At 34.4% G+C, this 16,837-nt stretch overlaps 1 protein-coding gene across 1 annotated transcript in view; it reads right to left on the minus strand.

The window, feature by feature from the left end:
- Positions 1–16,837, minus strand: part of RALGAPA1 (Ral GTPase activating protein catalytic subunit alpha 1) — a 189,559-nt gene that overhangs the window by 87,409 nt on the left and 85,313 nt on the right. Inside the window, exons 17-21 of the mRNA XM_052659453.1 lie at positions 14,403–14,543; positions 5,540–7,081; positions 3,693–3,817; positions 2,571–2,787; positions 1,119–1,295 (exon numbers count right to left, since the gene is read on the minus strand). Coding sequence (XP_052515413.1) covers positions 1,119–1,295; positions 2,571–2,787; positions 3,693–3,817; positions 5,540–7,081; positions 14,403–14,543 — 2,202 coding nt within the window. The remainder of the gene's footprint in view (positions 1–1,118; positions 1,296–2,570; positions 2,788–3,692; positions 3,818–5,539; positions 7,082–14,402; positions 14,544–16,837) is intronic.

Consider the following 16,837-nt stretch of genomic DNA (forward strand, 5'->3'; position numbering starts at 1 on the left):
ACATATAAACAACTGAAATGAATACCTAGGGATGGTCATATAGTAAATGTACTGTTTAATTTTAAAAGATACTACAATGCTTTTGCAGTGGCCATATCACTTTGTGCTGCAATTAGTAATGTATTTGCAGTTGCTTCACACTCTTTTCAACACTGGTACTGTTGGGGTTTTTTTTTTTTTTAACTTGAGCTGATTTATTATATGTATAGCAGTATCTCATGGATTTTATTTATATTCCCTGATTACTAGTAATGTTGAGTATCTTCTCATCTAAATTTATGTTTCAGGGCAACTAAAGTAAAAGGTATTATTGAAAAGTAAGAACTTTTTCTAGTATTTCTCTTTCAGTAGTAATTTAAATTCTCCAACAGTCAAACTGTGGAGCCAACCTAACTGGCTCCTGTCTTCCACTCAGCCCTCATTCTGCAATGGGCAAATATTTCACCTATCATCCATCAAAAAGGCATCAAACTACAATGGGAACCAGAGTGAATTTGGATAAGACAGTGGAACTCCTGAATATGGGTCACAGGCTGCTCAGGCTTCCTTTGGTCACTGTACTACTCTTGGAATAAAGTGACACCTTTCATGACTCAATTTCTTGGACCCCACGTGTCATATGATTGTCAGGTTTAACCACAAATAAAAAGTTGCTGAAATTCATAATTGACTGTATAAATACAGAGTACTAGTACAAACAGTTTCTTTTTGGCAGTGTGGTTTATCTTTTCAATAATATTTTACCAAAGAAATCTACAAAAATCTAGGCAAATTCTGAAAATCAATGAAAAAGATAAAGTGCAGTGCCCCTTAACATTTTTCGGTTATTTCAAAATTGCTGCAGGAAATGCTCTGGTGCAAACATCTATAAAATTTTGCATATGATATTAGGAGTTCCTAGAATTCCCCAAAGCTTATCCATGTGGACTCCAGGTCAAGTGACTCTTATAATAATGTTTTTTCTTCTCTCTCCATTGTTACATAAAGATGAGTGGGGAAAAAAATAACACTTAAATAGTAGTAAGTAATAAATCAAATCTATCAAATAAAAGCCTGCAAAAGTTCTTTGGTGGCTTAAAAAAAGCATTTAAGGAATACATTCCCTTGAGTAACTTTACCAGTAACCGTTGCAACTTCAGTACAGAAAGCTTGTTGATTAAGACTGCTTGTTTCTGAGTCGATGTGTAGTGTGGTTAGACTAGCCACCTCTTGCTCTTCGGCGCTCTGATAATGGCCAGAACCTGAATCCATGTCAGCAGAGGATGCATTCCCAGTATCAGCTCCAAAACCAAAATCTACAGGAAGAAGACACGCTAGTGAACAGATGTTCTGATTACAAAACAAAAATATTTACAAAAGAGACAGAGCTACTTTATCAAAATAATTAAATATGAACATCCCCCCTAAATCTACTTCATATTTACATACCATTCAGGCAAGTGTAAACAATGTTAACACTTTGAAGTTTATAATTAGAAACAAATTTTTAAAGATCTTCAGAGCCGATTATTAACAAAAATAATGATAAAAAGGCAGAAACACAATCATCACTATTCTTATCCGTGTTTTCTGGTAGATGGAAATCTGGTTAACTGCTTTTCAAGTTGTAGAATCTCCAGAACAGAGATATGTATCATAAAAATGGCACATATGTGGTAAAAGTAATTTTTCTCTTAAAACTCACTTCCAGTCCAAGATTATAGTAGTATATAATCCACGAGGGCAAGAAATATAATTCTCCAATGAATCTCCCAGCTCTTCATAAACTCAGTTCCCAAGATTTTGACTCTCCTTTTAAATGTTGGTATCCTTCACTGACTACCAAGTGTAATACAGATTACAGCAGAAAAGCTATGTGGTAGTAATACAGCACCAAGTAACATCACGGATGTCACTTTAACATGAAATGATTATTCAAGTAAGGTTCTGGGTAACGTAACATTGAATGTGACTGTACTGAACATACTGAAGCCTTGCCCGTAACTAGATGTTAAGTGTTAGTCACTCAGTCGTGTCTGACTTTTGGCGACCCCAGGGACTAGAGCCCACCTGGCTCTTCTGTCCAGGGGATTCTCCAGGCAAAAATACTAGAGTGGGTGGCCATTCTTTTCTCCAGATCTTCTCGACCCAGGGATCGAACCCAGGTCTCCTGCATTGCAGGATTTTTGTCCTGTCTGAGACACCAGGGAAGCCCCCATGACTAGACAGTGGTCCCCCAAAATGACTGCACGAAATAGTCCCTCTCCTAAGCATGACTGTCCCTTATTCTAACACCAACTCCATCCTAATTTTTCCCTCTTCTATGTTTCTGGTCTTAAGATACCATTTGTTTTATGAAAGAAAAGTGTTTGTTTCTTTTTCTAATGCCTTTAGTTGGCAAAACAAAGTAGTCTCAACTTGAAGTGACTCCCCCAAAAATCCTTACAGTTTCACTGAAAATGAAATCAAAATACATATATAGGAAGCAACATTAGGGAGGAAGGTGATGGTTATATCATCCTTAAGTCAGTCTCGAACAGAAAAGAAGTTAACAAAAAACCATATTGCTCAAGCAGTAAAAAGATACTTGCTGTCAAATTTTCGGCCATCATACTGGAAAGCGCTGAAAGAATCCGAATGACTATCTGAGCTGATAAGATCACTGCTCCCTGCACTGGCAGGAGAAGTCCATTCTGAGGGTACACCTGGGTCATCAATAGGACGCATTTGGTTTTGCTTATTTAGAATATCAGGGAGGTCTTTGGGAATTTCGAGGCTACCTGGACTACTTCCTCTTCGTGTCATAGTCTAAAAGAAAAATTTTACCATTAAAAAAATTGTTTTTAATTCTCACTAAGCATCTGAAATCTTTAATTTCCAAGATAATCATCACAATAAATACTGAAATTTAGGGCATGAAGTGGTGGGGGGCAGGGGGACACTAACTGAAGAGTCTACGTTAACTGTATGGAGCCAGAGCCTGAAGCACTGTTGGTCTGCCTAAATCAAAGAGTCAAATATCATAAACGGTGCTGGGCCTGAGACTCTGAAGACCTAAAAGGATCCATGGAGTGAATACTAAGTTAAGAAATTCAAACGGAAAAACAGAGGCCAATGGAAGAGGAAATTCCCTGGTGGTCCAGTGGTTAGGACTTCAGGTTTCCACTCCAGGGGGCCCAGATTCCATCCCTGGTTGGCGAACTAAGATCCTGCAAACCGTGCAGTGCAGCCAAAATAAGGACAAATTTAAGAAGAAAGAAAAATGAAATGGAGCTGCAGACTTTGAAGACAGCGGAAATCCAAGTGAAAAAGCAACTCCACATGTTTATCTATGTAATTTCACATATATTTATATTTAAAATTGGGGGAATTGAGCCAGAAGACCTCTACTGTTACCTTTCCTACTGAGGGCTGGCAGCAGGCATAGAGCACCCTAAGAGTGAAGATGAAAAACAAAGAGCTAGCAAAAAGGTACACCAGTCTTTCGCTCTGGTCAAAACTAAAAGCCTGCTTGTTTTATGTCTTTGGATAAAGAATATTATAAAAATATAATTTAAAAATCTTAATTTAAAAAAAAGGCCTAAATTTGGGGTGAAGGCTGATTGGAATAAAATTATTCACATATGTATCACACACGTATATATGTAAAAGGTATGTATCTTTTAGTATTTCTACCCTCCTCTCTAAAAACAAATAAATAAAATAACACTTACTGAGGCATTACCACTTCGAAGTCGTTCTGCTATAAACTCATCCATCAGATCAGGAACATTAGCATTGCTGCTGCCAATATCACTATTAAGAGGAGGCAGTTTTGTGCTCATGTCCTCTTTATTGACTAAAAGCAAATAAACAACTATATATAGTGAGTAAAGACTTAACTACATTTCCTAAATTTAAAACAAACAACAGCCACAACAAATTACCTATGCCATATCAATTATTTGCCAGACATGCATCTAAGAGTAATTTTTCTCCTTTTAGATTTAAGAATTAGTAAATTGATATTTACTTTATTTAACTAAGCAGATGTTAGTCAATCTTCAGTACAACCTTAAACAGCAAGAAAGCTTATAGATAAGCACTAGTTGGGAGTTAGGTTAATATTGTCTATAAAGAAACTGGTATATTTTTCTTTCTTCCTGTCTCTATGCTTCTATTTGGAGCTTTAATAATTTAGAAATCCATCTTCCCCAAAGAATATTTACAAGGAATATATCCCCTGAATTTTAAGTTATTAATAAGTTAAAATTCTATGATCTTGACATAATATTGTTTCCGTTCACTACAAAATCTAATTTTATTGTTTGAAGAAAAAAGATTTTCACAAAGGTTCTTTTAAAAAAAAAACAATAGTTATTATAAATTTTTTAAGACTATACTATGGTTTACATTAACACAGACGTTTAAAAACTTGGGAAACTGACAGAAAGTAAGATATTTACTTATTTCATTATTATGCCATTGAAAAGGAGATTTCTCCACAACCAAAGGAAATCAACACTGTTAATATTCCTAATGAACTTCTAAGCATTTCAGGTTAAGAAAATATACTGGTCAGGAACTCACTGTGAAATACCATTATCTTTATACTACTTGGCCAGGCTTTGCTAAGCTGTCAAATACTGCCCTCAAGTGGCATTAATGGCTCAGTGCAAGATGCAGCGTTCTGTTAATCATGCTAACAAAACCATGTTAAACAAACGAAATCAAAACCTACCTTACTGCTGAAAGTTAATTTTCTATAACTGTACAGTTATTTTAAATTTGAATCAAGATAAGAGAAAACAGTTACCATAATCTTGCTTTCTGTAATCTGTCCATAGAGGTTCCATATCTAAATCATGATTGGCTATCATGAAACCTTTATGTACATCTAAAATCTCAGAAAAAATAATAAGTGTTTTAAGGATATGACGTGCATTCTATACAAATGAATGCAAAACTAAAAAGCCTACAGCTTATTTGGAAATGGAGTACATGAAAGTAACTAAGCACACCTTGAGCTTTAAGACATAATTTCCTCTTCAATAACAATTAACTAAAAATGTTGGTGTTCATTGTAGGACCCTGATTTCCATTATGTTAAATAATGTCAAAATAATTTTCTACAAGAAAAAATAAAACTAAATAAATCAGCAGTAAAAATAAATGAAACCAATTATTAAGAGCTGGGATCCTTTTAAATGTAAACTATTGGGGGAACAAGGGAGAAAGTATTCCAACTCCTCAGTAAACTTAATTTCAAGTTCATGTAGTAAACACTAAAAACATTTGATTTAGATAGTCTTTGGAAGGTCATTAAATTTTCCTGTATCCCCTCTTCTCTATCTGTTCAGCAGCAAAGAGGTTTAACTAAATGCTTTATAAGGGAAATTAGTAATTTAAATAAACATTTTATGCTGGGAAAAATACAGCTGGGGAAAGGCGCATGCATAACCAAACAGAGAGAAAGCAGTGACCATCCCAAAGCTTTTTGATTGCTTATAGCTTGCTTCAGTTGCATTAAGCCAAACTGGTGCTGTCTTCTCCTTTTGCGCTCTGCACAGTTAGTGCTCACCTGCAGCTTTCCTTCCAAAATAGCCCATTACATGACTGTACAGATCCCTCAGTGGAGCCTCTGGTGGCATTCTGTTCTGCCTCTGTGGGGAAACATTTGCCTTCGGCTTCGAAAGAGCATGGACAACAGTTTTATAAACGCCACCCAGGGAGCCCTGCGGTAGTCCTGCCTCGTGACTTGATGACTTAATAGTACTACGACTACCTAACTGATTAGTTGCAATTCCTTCTTTCTGTAATATGGCGGTGGGAATCTCTGTCTTTTCCTTAATTGTTTCACTGCTTGCTGATGCTGCACTAATTGTATCTAGAGGCCTGTACACACCAGGTTTTACTAGCTCTGCAGCACTGTTGGAGCTGGTGTGGGGGTTGCTGATGTTGCTATTACTACCACTAAAGCCACTGAGCTTCCGCAGTCTCATCTTCCATGGAGCCTCTTTGTTTTCCAGAGGATTATAAAACTGAACTGACTCAGTAGAAGGTCTAAAAGTAACATGAACACTATTTCGCTTTTTAGTAGCAATTTTCATGATTTTGGCTCTGTGAGTTACTGTTTCAGACAAGCTCCTTTTAGTTGGAGAAAGCTTGCTAGTGCTTGTAACATGAGGCATTCTACGGTTAACAGGTGCTTTTAGTGTAGTTTTCTTGGCATGCAAAACATGTGGGACAGTGATTTTTTCATTAATTTGCACACCCTTAACCTTTTCAGCTAGTGTGGTATCTATACAGGCATCTAATTCTGTGGCTGTTTGTCTATACAGATGTTTTCTCTTTTCTTTATCACAAGGGCTACCTGAACTAGGTTCCGATGACTGTTTATCATTGTTTAGTTGCTTACATTTTTCAGAAGTTTTTGTTTTCGTAAAGCTGTCTAACTGGTTGGGTGCACTAATATTTGTGAAGACAGTGGAGTTTGGTTCTTTTTGAAATTGTATGTTTTCAGGAGTTCCAACAAAAGAGGTGGTATTTTCTGATTTATTTTCCTGGTCTATGTACTCTAATTTATCTGAGGATGATCTTTCATCCTTATTTACTGCAACAGAGATCACTTCCTGCGAAGCTGCATCTTTATCTAACTCGTTTTTACTGTGACTTTCTTGGGTTTCCTTAAAATATTCTTTCAGGGAGGAAAGAAGATCATCATCTCCTTCAAGGTCAATGTACTGGATTTGTTCAAAAGCTGAATCTGCAAGTTCTACTGGATCTATTAAGTGACAGAGATGGTCATATATGCTATCACCAACTTCCAGAGAAGACTCTCTACTATGAGTATCAGTGATGTGGCTCTCAGTGGATCTAGTTATTGAAGAAGCCTCTGTGGAACTCTGCAAGCTTGGTGCATGACGGGATGAACTGTCAATGACAGGAACTGCACCTTTGGCTCGTTCAACAGTGAATGGTTCCAAGATGTCAGAAGTGCTGCTACTTCGAGGCAATGGCTGCTCCTCACTCAAAGCACCAAAAACTTCATTTCCAGTGTCTTCACTTTGTGAAAAATGTCTGACTCTAGTTGGACGAGGAAGTATTTGAGCATCATCAATATCTGTTACAAAAAAAGAGAAAGAAAGAAAAATTATAGAGTAGAAACTATACAAATACAAAAAAAGTATTAATTTCAACCATTTTCTAAGCATATGCTTAAAAATAAAAAATTTTGAGTTTTTTTATAAGCTCAATGAAAGAAAATCTACACATTTGTTTGTAAATAATGATGGGCACAAGCCAATAGAGCATGTAGTATAAATGAATTAGAAAACTACCAGAATACATTTTAAAATGTTAACATGCATAGAACAAACAGTGAGGTGATGAAACATTTGGAAGTGCAGTTAAAGATAGAGCTGTGCCAATAAATCAAGCAATTCAAACTTGTTATTCAATTTTTCCTAATAAAGTTTCAGGCAGAAAAAAGTAGATCTTAACACAAAAAAGCTCATCTTAGTATCCCACTACAGAAACTCATAGGGTCTCATAAATTCCTGTTCCCTTCCTTATCAGGCAAGAAACATCACCTTTTCTTCAAATTTTGTTTATTTGACCACTTATTACACTTGGAAATCTCCATCCTCTTCCTAAAGTTCTCTTTGTCAGGAAACTAGTTATCTGTTCTACTGAGGTATTTCACTTTATTACACTATTAAAATCTATTTACCCCTACCCTGCAAAATCTATTTACCCTATCAAATAAAATCAATACACTGCTAAAAAAAATTATACTTTTTCATTTCTGACACAACAGCATTAATCTACTAGGAAGCAATCTCTTCTGCCAGACACTGGCCCGCTCCATTAGGTAACCACTGAACCCTAAAAACTGCACCTACAGCTTCTTATATTTCTTTTTAAAATTACAGATTTGAGAGTCAAAATGGACATTATAGATTATTTAACTGTCCTACTGAACAAACTGTGTCCTAAAGAGAGGAAACCACTTCTCAAATCTGAGAAGCAGGCTTAGTGTTCCATGTCATTGTATTGTTTTTAGTGCCTGAAGTGCTAATTACATGATAAATTTTCAAAAATATGTATAAAATTGAAAATCACAATATGAAATACTATTTAATTGTAGAGATATATACAAATTAAAATGTTTACTACTGATAAAATGTCATGTCTACAAAAACATCTTGGCATTTTACTAAGACACATTCAGAAAAATACCATGAAAAAGGGACAAAGAGTCAAAAAGTCTGATATTGGTACTCATTAGGCTTCTAATGCATAGATTAAAAGTAACAGAACTATAACTGATGAAAACAAGAAGATTTAGATCCAGAGAAAACAGTTACTTGTCCAAGAACAGAGATATATTTATTGAGGTGGTGCAAGATCTAATACTTAGGTTTTCTTACTCCAGACTCTGAGAAGTAAGTTTTCTCATTTATAAAATGGAGACAGTAATTCAAAATATTCTCAGGATCTATGTGAGGGATGAAGAGAGGCTGGTACCTCTGCTATTTCACTGATATCACTTTCTTTGTATGAGATCCAAAACGAGTCACCTTATACTAAATTCAAATCAAGAGCAGTTTGTGATATACTAAAACTGCACTATATTCCTGAAGATATACACTGAGACTCCCCATACATGTCAAATACAAACTATCTCCTAAAATTGAAACAACTCTTTATCATTAAGTTGAGAATACTTTTAAAAAGTGTTAGCTTTCTTCTTCATACACTTTTCTTACAAATTCTAAATGAAAAACAGCATTTCTGCAGAAACTTTATGCATATATTGTAATACTGTAGCAGATAAGTAATGCATATTTGTGCATCTTGACAAATGAGAAGTATTTTTGGTTTGTGTCCCATAATAGGTCATAAGAACCTCTGCCAAGAGATTATATTCACCATGCACTCCAGTTTCTTCCCACAAAATATTCTAAAAGGACTCAGCAGAGAATATAGATTCTATAACTTTTCTATAAAAATTATTAAGAATTTTATAGTTGGAATTTTTTTAGCTGCAAATTTAACATCAAGATATTAAAACCTTATTAAAATCAAATGCTATGAGACTAGAAAATATATGAACTTCAGGGAAAAAGTTGAGTATTAGTGTTAATGTTTAGTTTCCTTTATTGATAATCTCATACTTTTTCCATTCTAAAGAAACCAATAGAGATTACTGTGAAGTTCTGTTTTTAGGCATTTCCTCCCAAATCCAGTCTTCATGTTAGGAAATTTAGCCATTATTTCAGCTTGTTTTTTCCCTAAACTTTTGATAGTACATATTAATATATAAAAAATGTTCAAGTCTAAGAGGGCAAGGGCTTTGAAGAAAATGAAAATATTTTTATAACAATAATGTACTGTTAGTAAATCTAAGTTTCAACAAAAAAGCTTTCTGAAAGTTTTAAGTTTTAAAATACAGTTCTTACCCAGGCATATAACACTAATACTAACTGCATAAAATCAAAGAAGAAAGTAACTGCCGAGAGGAAATCAAAATCAGCACTTGAAATCAGGCAAAACTGACTCTAACAAGGCTTAAAGTTTAAAGAAATAAACCTGAACCTTATTGAAGATAATGTCTAAATGACAGCTCAATCATACACAGCTGTCCTGTATTCATTGGGGACTGGTGTCCAGGAGCCCCCGTGGAAACTAAAATCCACAGACACTCAAGTTTCTTATATAAAATGGCCAAGTACAATAAATAAGTTGGCTCTCCAAACCAACAGGTTTACTTGTATTCAACCAACCTTGGATATGAAGGACCAACTGTATAGTCCTTCCTACATGCACTGTTCTAAGCATCTTACGTATATTAACTCATTTAATCTTCACAATAGCCTCATGAATTAGGTGTATTATCCCCATTTTACACATGAGGAAACTCTAAGACTTGCCTAAGGATACACAGCTAGAAGGTGGAGAGCTGGGATTTGAAGGAAGGCAAAAATTAGTCCAGGTTCTTACCTCCTGAATAAATGTATTCATGAAATAATTAAAAATTACTAGTAATATTATAAATCAGCATAGTAATTTATGTCTATAAAGCTAAGACTCTTAGGAATCAAAACTTAGGTCAACTACAAATAGTAGTAAACTATATAGAAAAACACAACGGATAAACTTTGTATTGGATTGATGAAAATAATGGTAATAACAGGTTAAGACAGACACAGCCTTTAAAACTATTTAATTACTCTCTTACATTTTACCTTGAACAAGTGTCTAATTAAATTAGTTCAATGTAAAGAATCACTAACCAATGACTGAACAAACACGAAAAAAATTTTTTAATAAACTTAAAAAAATAAGTGAACATTGAAGAAATGCTTCCTATAGAGCCTATAAAGTATTTGAAATGTCAAGTTTCATCTCTGGATTTGCTTAATGTTTTACCATTAAAGCGTTGGAGATCATCTCTGGATTAAATCATAGTTTTTTTCTGAATGTTGTATTTCAAAAAAAAGTTTTCTTTGATATTTTGAAAAGATAAGCTGTAAATGAAAGTGCAATATTAGCTTGTAACATGTAAAAAAAAAAACTCTTTTCACTGAAATGTACCATTTTTCAGGATTTTCTTTTTTTATATTAACATGACCATATCCCCACTGTCTGAAATAGCTCTTGTCACATAGTAGGGGCTCAATAAATACTGGTAGAAGGGAAGCATCTTTTATATTAAAAACTAGAAGCTGCTAACTAGTAAAATATCAAGGTAGTTTCTCAAGGGGAAAAACTTAATTTATAATACTAAGATACTACTGGAAAATTTTAATAATTTCTAAAATGAGGTACAGAAAAAAGTACCCAAATCCCTTTTACCAAGGCTAAATTCTATTCCTAGTTAATCACAAACAGTAGCTATGGGTGGCAATATTTTTACAGCTCTTGAATTCATAAAATCATTTATATTAATATACGTAGAAACTGATGTTATTTAGAGGCTCAAGGCTTTTTTGGAATTACTGAAGGAAAAGACAATGTTCTTTATATAATTTAAAAAAATTTTTTTCCCCTATTTGGGCTATAGTGAAAATGTACCTTATTATTAGTAGAGGCTAGCAAAAATTCTACATCTTTTTAAGAGTAGATGTTCATTTTGTAGGTAATTAAAATCGTATGAAAAGACTAAAAAGCAACTAGCCAAGCCAAAATAATTAATTTTAGACTACTAAAATTTAAAATAATAAACTATCATCTACTCTTACCCTTTTAATGTTATTTCCTTGACTCAAATTCTGGAAATAGATAAATGACCAATATATTTTTTATAAGAAAATTATACAGATTTAGTATTTGTTTGCAAACATATTAAATAATACTGTGTTTAAGTTAGCTTCAAATTTTTCTTGAGATGTATTTGTAAAAGAATTAACACAAATTATTTCAGTGAAAAAAATTCTAGTGTCACTTAGCATTACATTAGAATCTGCTGGTTCTAGGCACAAAAACTGTTAGAAAATTACTATCACATATTGGTGAGAAGGAATAAATTCCTTGATTGTGCAAAGAAGGGCCTACTTGATTAGATAGGCAATTCTTCTCTTGATGAGGCAGATCTTAGGAACAAGATGGGGCATGAGACATACCATCTTCTTTCTCCTGATACTCAGAAAGTAAAAGCTGAAAGATCAAAAACATTTTGCTCTGCAGTCCTCAATTCAAATAATGAAGTACTGCTAATAACCTTAGCAGTCTATGTAACATGGCTTAGACAGCCTAGAATTTAACAGCATCAAATGTGGAAAACAAATTAGCAGTTTTGAGAACTAACTGGGAAGAAAGTGGGCCTGTAAACAATTTCAGACCAAGACAGTACTTGATTAGAAAATAGCAAGAACAGTTGCAAAAGTCAATTGCCTACCATGCTGTTCTTTTACATGCCTTCTATCATGAAAGCATTATTTTTGGCAGTGAAAGCTAATTTACATAAGAAAAATTACTGAGATTTCTGATTTCTCTTTCTTTCTTTAGGAAAATAAAGACTGCTAGACTGGGCTACCATTTATGTAAAAGTGCAATCGGGTGGTACAGGAGACACGACAGGGAAAACGTGCCTGCCCGGACACCAGCACTACCTGCAGAGCTTTAAAAAAATAAAGTAAGATCTCCTGAAACCCCCAGGATACTATGTCAAAACCAGAGACAGACACAAGTCTGGGAAGAAACATTTGTTCAACCTCAGATGAGTTCGACGTTAAGAACTCATGTCACTGACTGTGTCAATGCTGCTGAAATAGTTCCTGGCGCTTAAGAAAAACTCTCCAAGGATATTCAGCGACTCAATTAGTTTAGTCTGTCTATATATAGTTATACCATATAGAATCACATTTACAGCAATGTAGACTGAATAGTCATCTAACCCAGAATACTGCAGGAGAAAAAAGAGCTAGATGACAATAGGGTACACTGAGAACTGACAGTTCATTCTTAGAAAGAAATCATAGCATGTTAAACAAACAAATATCAAAGAACTAAAAGGAGTTGTCTTTTTGCCATATAAGTATTCAAGAGTATCAGATAAATATTTTTCTGGAAAATTATACTTCTAACCAAAAGCTAGAGTGATTGTCTATGGGTAGTTTCACTGGCTTACTGGTGAAGCAGTTATAGAAACTTCAACTCTTGTTCTTAAGATGATGCACCCAGAAAATATTTATTATGAGTTCAACTAAGCCCGCTTACATCAGCGGGACAGATTAAACTATGAAAAACATACTTCACTTTCCTTTTTAGCTTTTACTTATGTACCTCCTCTCGGTTTGGGAAAAATCTCTAATCTTACCAGGATTAGGGATGCTGGAAGGGACCTTCATGAACCTGAAATAACATTATTAATAAAAATGCACCTTCTCTCGCATAAGCCTACAGTTCATTAGGAACTAAAAGGGTACAAAGATAGGTTGTTAAAAAATGAAAATCGGTAACCTCACCAAAAGTCACAATATGAAGGAAACACTCCTAAGAAAACAATAGGAAAGCACCCAAGAAGGCACAAGTAACTTTCTTTAAGCCAGCACGTTTTGCATAATAAGTACAGCTGACTCTTGAACAGGGCTCTGAACTGTGCTGCTGCTCAGTTGCTAAGCTGTATCCAACTCTTTTGCGACCCCATGGAATATAGTCCGTCAGGCTCCTCTGTCCAGGGATTTCCCAGGCAAGATTACTGGAGTGGGTTGCCATTTCCTTCTTCAGGGGATCTTCCCAACCCAGAGACTGAACCTGCCTCTCCTGCACTGGCAGGCGGATTCTTTACCACTAAGCCACCAGGGAAGCCCTTAAGCTGTGTGGGTCCACTTATTTGTGGGTTTTTACAAATAAATTTGTACTACAGGACTACACTATGTGTGGTTGATCAAATCTGCCCATGTGAAATCACAGAAGTGGAGGGCTCATTGTGAAGTTATATATACATGGATTTTGGATAATGTGGAAGGACAGCAACCTTCACCCTTGATTGTTCAAGTACCAAGTGTTTATTAAAAACAAACTTGCTTCTGTCTAAAAGACAAGGCACTATATGACTCTAGTCATACAGTAAAAAAATTTTTTTAAGAAAAAACTAAGCTAAGGTGGTAGAAGTGACACTGTATGTGTGCGTGTGCGTGTGTGAGAGAGACTGACTTGAAAGTGTCACTAGGGAATTTTGGCAGTAATGGAAATATTCTATTTTTTTGTTTGGGGTGAAAGATGATGAGGGATGTACAATTCTCAAATCTAATTGAAATGAACCTAGGAACTATGCATTTTATTATGTTAATTATGCCTTATTAAAAAGGAGATCATCCCAGTACTATAGATAAAGGACCTGGGGCAGAAGTGGAAAGTCGATCACTTTCTGAGGAAAGGTTCTGAGGCTCCTTAGAAATTGGGGCTTCACAGAATGGTTTTGTTATTTGGTTTAAAAACTAGTTATTAGAATTCTATACACTATTATAATCAAATACAAAGATTTATTCCAAAGCAACTTTTCGATTACATACTTGACTCCCCTAGCTTAAATTTCATTACTACAGATGATGGAGAATGCACTATTTAATATTTACCATATATTCAGTCAAATGATGACATTATAAATGAAATGATAAATATACATTACTACTTCACCTGACCACCTGAGAAGAAAAAAAAATCAGACATGAACAGAAAAAAAAAACCCCGGCCATTTACAACCCCAAACATTGGTCATTGGCACAGCACTAAACTTAGCACTTCCAGAATGAACTGCAAGGATAGCATTAGAGTTCAAATAACTCAAAATGTTGATTTCTCAACTACTTTCCAAATTTCCCACACCTCCCCCAAAGAAATTAACTTTGAAGAGTTTATTTGATTAAGCAAAATTTGAAAGCAGAAGGATTAAAAAGTGAAAAAGGTGGTGCAGAAATTAGCAGAGGTGGCACTACCTGAAAGCTCATCAGAAAGGGGAGTGAGAACAATATCAGGCAAGAAGGGTTTGGAAGTATGGATCAGAACAGGAGCACTTTTAGCACTGCGTATATAGGCCGATGGCAGAGCACATTCACCAATGGATCGGCTTCTCATGGCTTTAAAAAAGGAAAAGAAAGAAGTGGGGAAGGAAAAAAGAAGAGTGACTATAATGAAAGGCTTGTGTCATAGAAAAAGCAGCAACAGAGAAAACTAAAAGATACAAAGGAAGGAAATCTTAAATTAAAACATTTCAGCACGGCAAATACTGGCAAGCTGTAAGAAAAGAAATCAGAGAACACACATGACATTTCAAATGTAAATTTTTTGGTGTAAAGCAGGAAAATGATTTGTTTTTCATTATTAGCAATTATAATGGTACAGCATTAAAAACAGCATACACTTTAATCAGCGCTATGTTCTTAAAAATAAAGACTGAAAAGTTCATTGAACAGAAACACTGAAAAGAACCCATATCAATACTTTCAAAGAGATTTTGGGTACCATATTTGGGCATTTTTCTGAGCCACTCTTCTTAATGAAGCTGAATTCCAAGAGCAAATTCCTACTTTCATACTTTTCCCTAATAAAGTTTCAAAGTTACTCACAGGTCTTTTTTAGAGAATTGTATGTAATTCATAATCTAAAGGATTGAATCTCATGGTTAGTATCTGTTCTTGACAGAAGAAGAATGCTTAATTAAATCATTATCTCTTATTTAAAGATAACAGTATCTAAATTTTAAAATTTTAAGTAAAAATATTTATAGAAAACAGCATTTGGAATCAGCATGAAGAATCAAGTTATTGAGAAAAATAAGTTTGTGTTTATTCAAATCTTAACTATATTACATAAAAACTTAAAAGATTAAAAATTGTCATTTCTACTTAGTTGTATTTGGCAATTTCTTAAAAGAAAAGTAACCAGTTTGCAAAATTAAAGACAAATTTTGACACTCTCAGAAATAAATTAATAGTCAAGTTTATCTCTCAAGTACTTTTTAACACTTAGAAATTCTTGAATAAATGAAGGTATAAATATTTTAAAAGAAACAAGATTGCATAAAATCCAGTGTAATGGTGACATAATACACATATACATATATATTTGAATGTTACCATCATTTCAAAAATTTTAGGTTTTCCTGGTTCCCCAATGCCTAAACCCCTTAAGTGTATCAGGGCCTTTGCAATCTGACCGCAATATCCACTGAAACTTCATCTCCTCCTACTGTTATTCCATGCTACTGCCACACAGAATTTTATACCATTTCTTGAAAATTCCATGCTCTTTCACAACATGGCCTTATGAGTTCATAATATATTTGGTCTTCTTTTCTTCTTGACACTCCTTCATATATAAAATGTCATCTCATCTGTGAAGCTTTAAGACTTCCCTACATAGTTAATTTACTAGCAATACAGCAGTTACCGAAACAAACAAGAATTCCTCTTTTTTACAAAGCTTACGATCTATTTTTAGTGGACTGTATGTTTTACATGCCTCCCAGTTTTTAAAAGGCACAATCTGTATCTTCTTATCTCCAGTGCCTGGCACATATAAGCTCAACAAATCTTTACTGAGTACCTATATTTGGATAGCACAGCAAAATTATTTGAAAAAAACTAGTTTTCACTGTGAACATATAAAAGAGAAAACCAAAAAAAAATTACTAACCAAAAACTAGACTGTATGTCATACAGTTTATCACTGGAAAAGAATAATCTAAGTCCCTATTCCCCAAATTTATTAATGCTGGCAAAATAAGAGATTCTTTAAGAGTAGCTTTTTTATAAGTTTATGTGTAGCAAAATGTGGAAAGCTGGAATATATTAAGAAAAGGCAACAACGTGCCTTCAGTGTATGACTTCCCATGTATTATATTAAAGGTTAAGTGTATTTTAAAATGGAAACCATATACAAAATGTCAGAGTCTGAACCTACTCATGTTTTTCTGCTGGCTTCCTCTTCCTCTTGTGAAAGTGGTCAATTTTATGATCCAATTTGAAATAAAAGTTATGTTGACTTCAAGATAATCATTCCTTAGAACTTGTTAGAACAAAGATATAAACACAAAGGTAAAACCTAAAGTGCTGCTTATCAACACAAAAGGTAAATACCATCTACAGTGATAATCAGATGTGATTAAAAAGAGATATTTCTTTTAGAACCAAACTGAATCAAATTCTCAATTCCATAGATGAATTACAAGCTTTCTTGATGTTTTCCCTTGGGTTAGGTAATTTCTTGGAAATAACAATTCCTTCTATTCTTTCTTTTCTACCACCAACTTGAAGCAAGAGCTTGGGCATTTCCCTTGGAACTTTCCCCATAATCACTATGATATAAGTTTGTGTGCTATGATCCTGAATGAATTCTTCAAAAACACATGCCTCCATCTGCTACTATCTTT

Source organism: Budorcas taxicolor, chromosome 21 (genome assembly GCF_023091745.1).
Source record: "Budorcas taxicolor isolate Tak-1 chromosome 21, Takin1.1, whole genome shotgun sequence".
NCBI lineage: Eukaryota > Metazoa > Chordata > Mammalia > Artiodactyla > Bovidae > Budorcas > Budorcas taxicolor.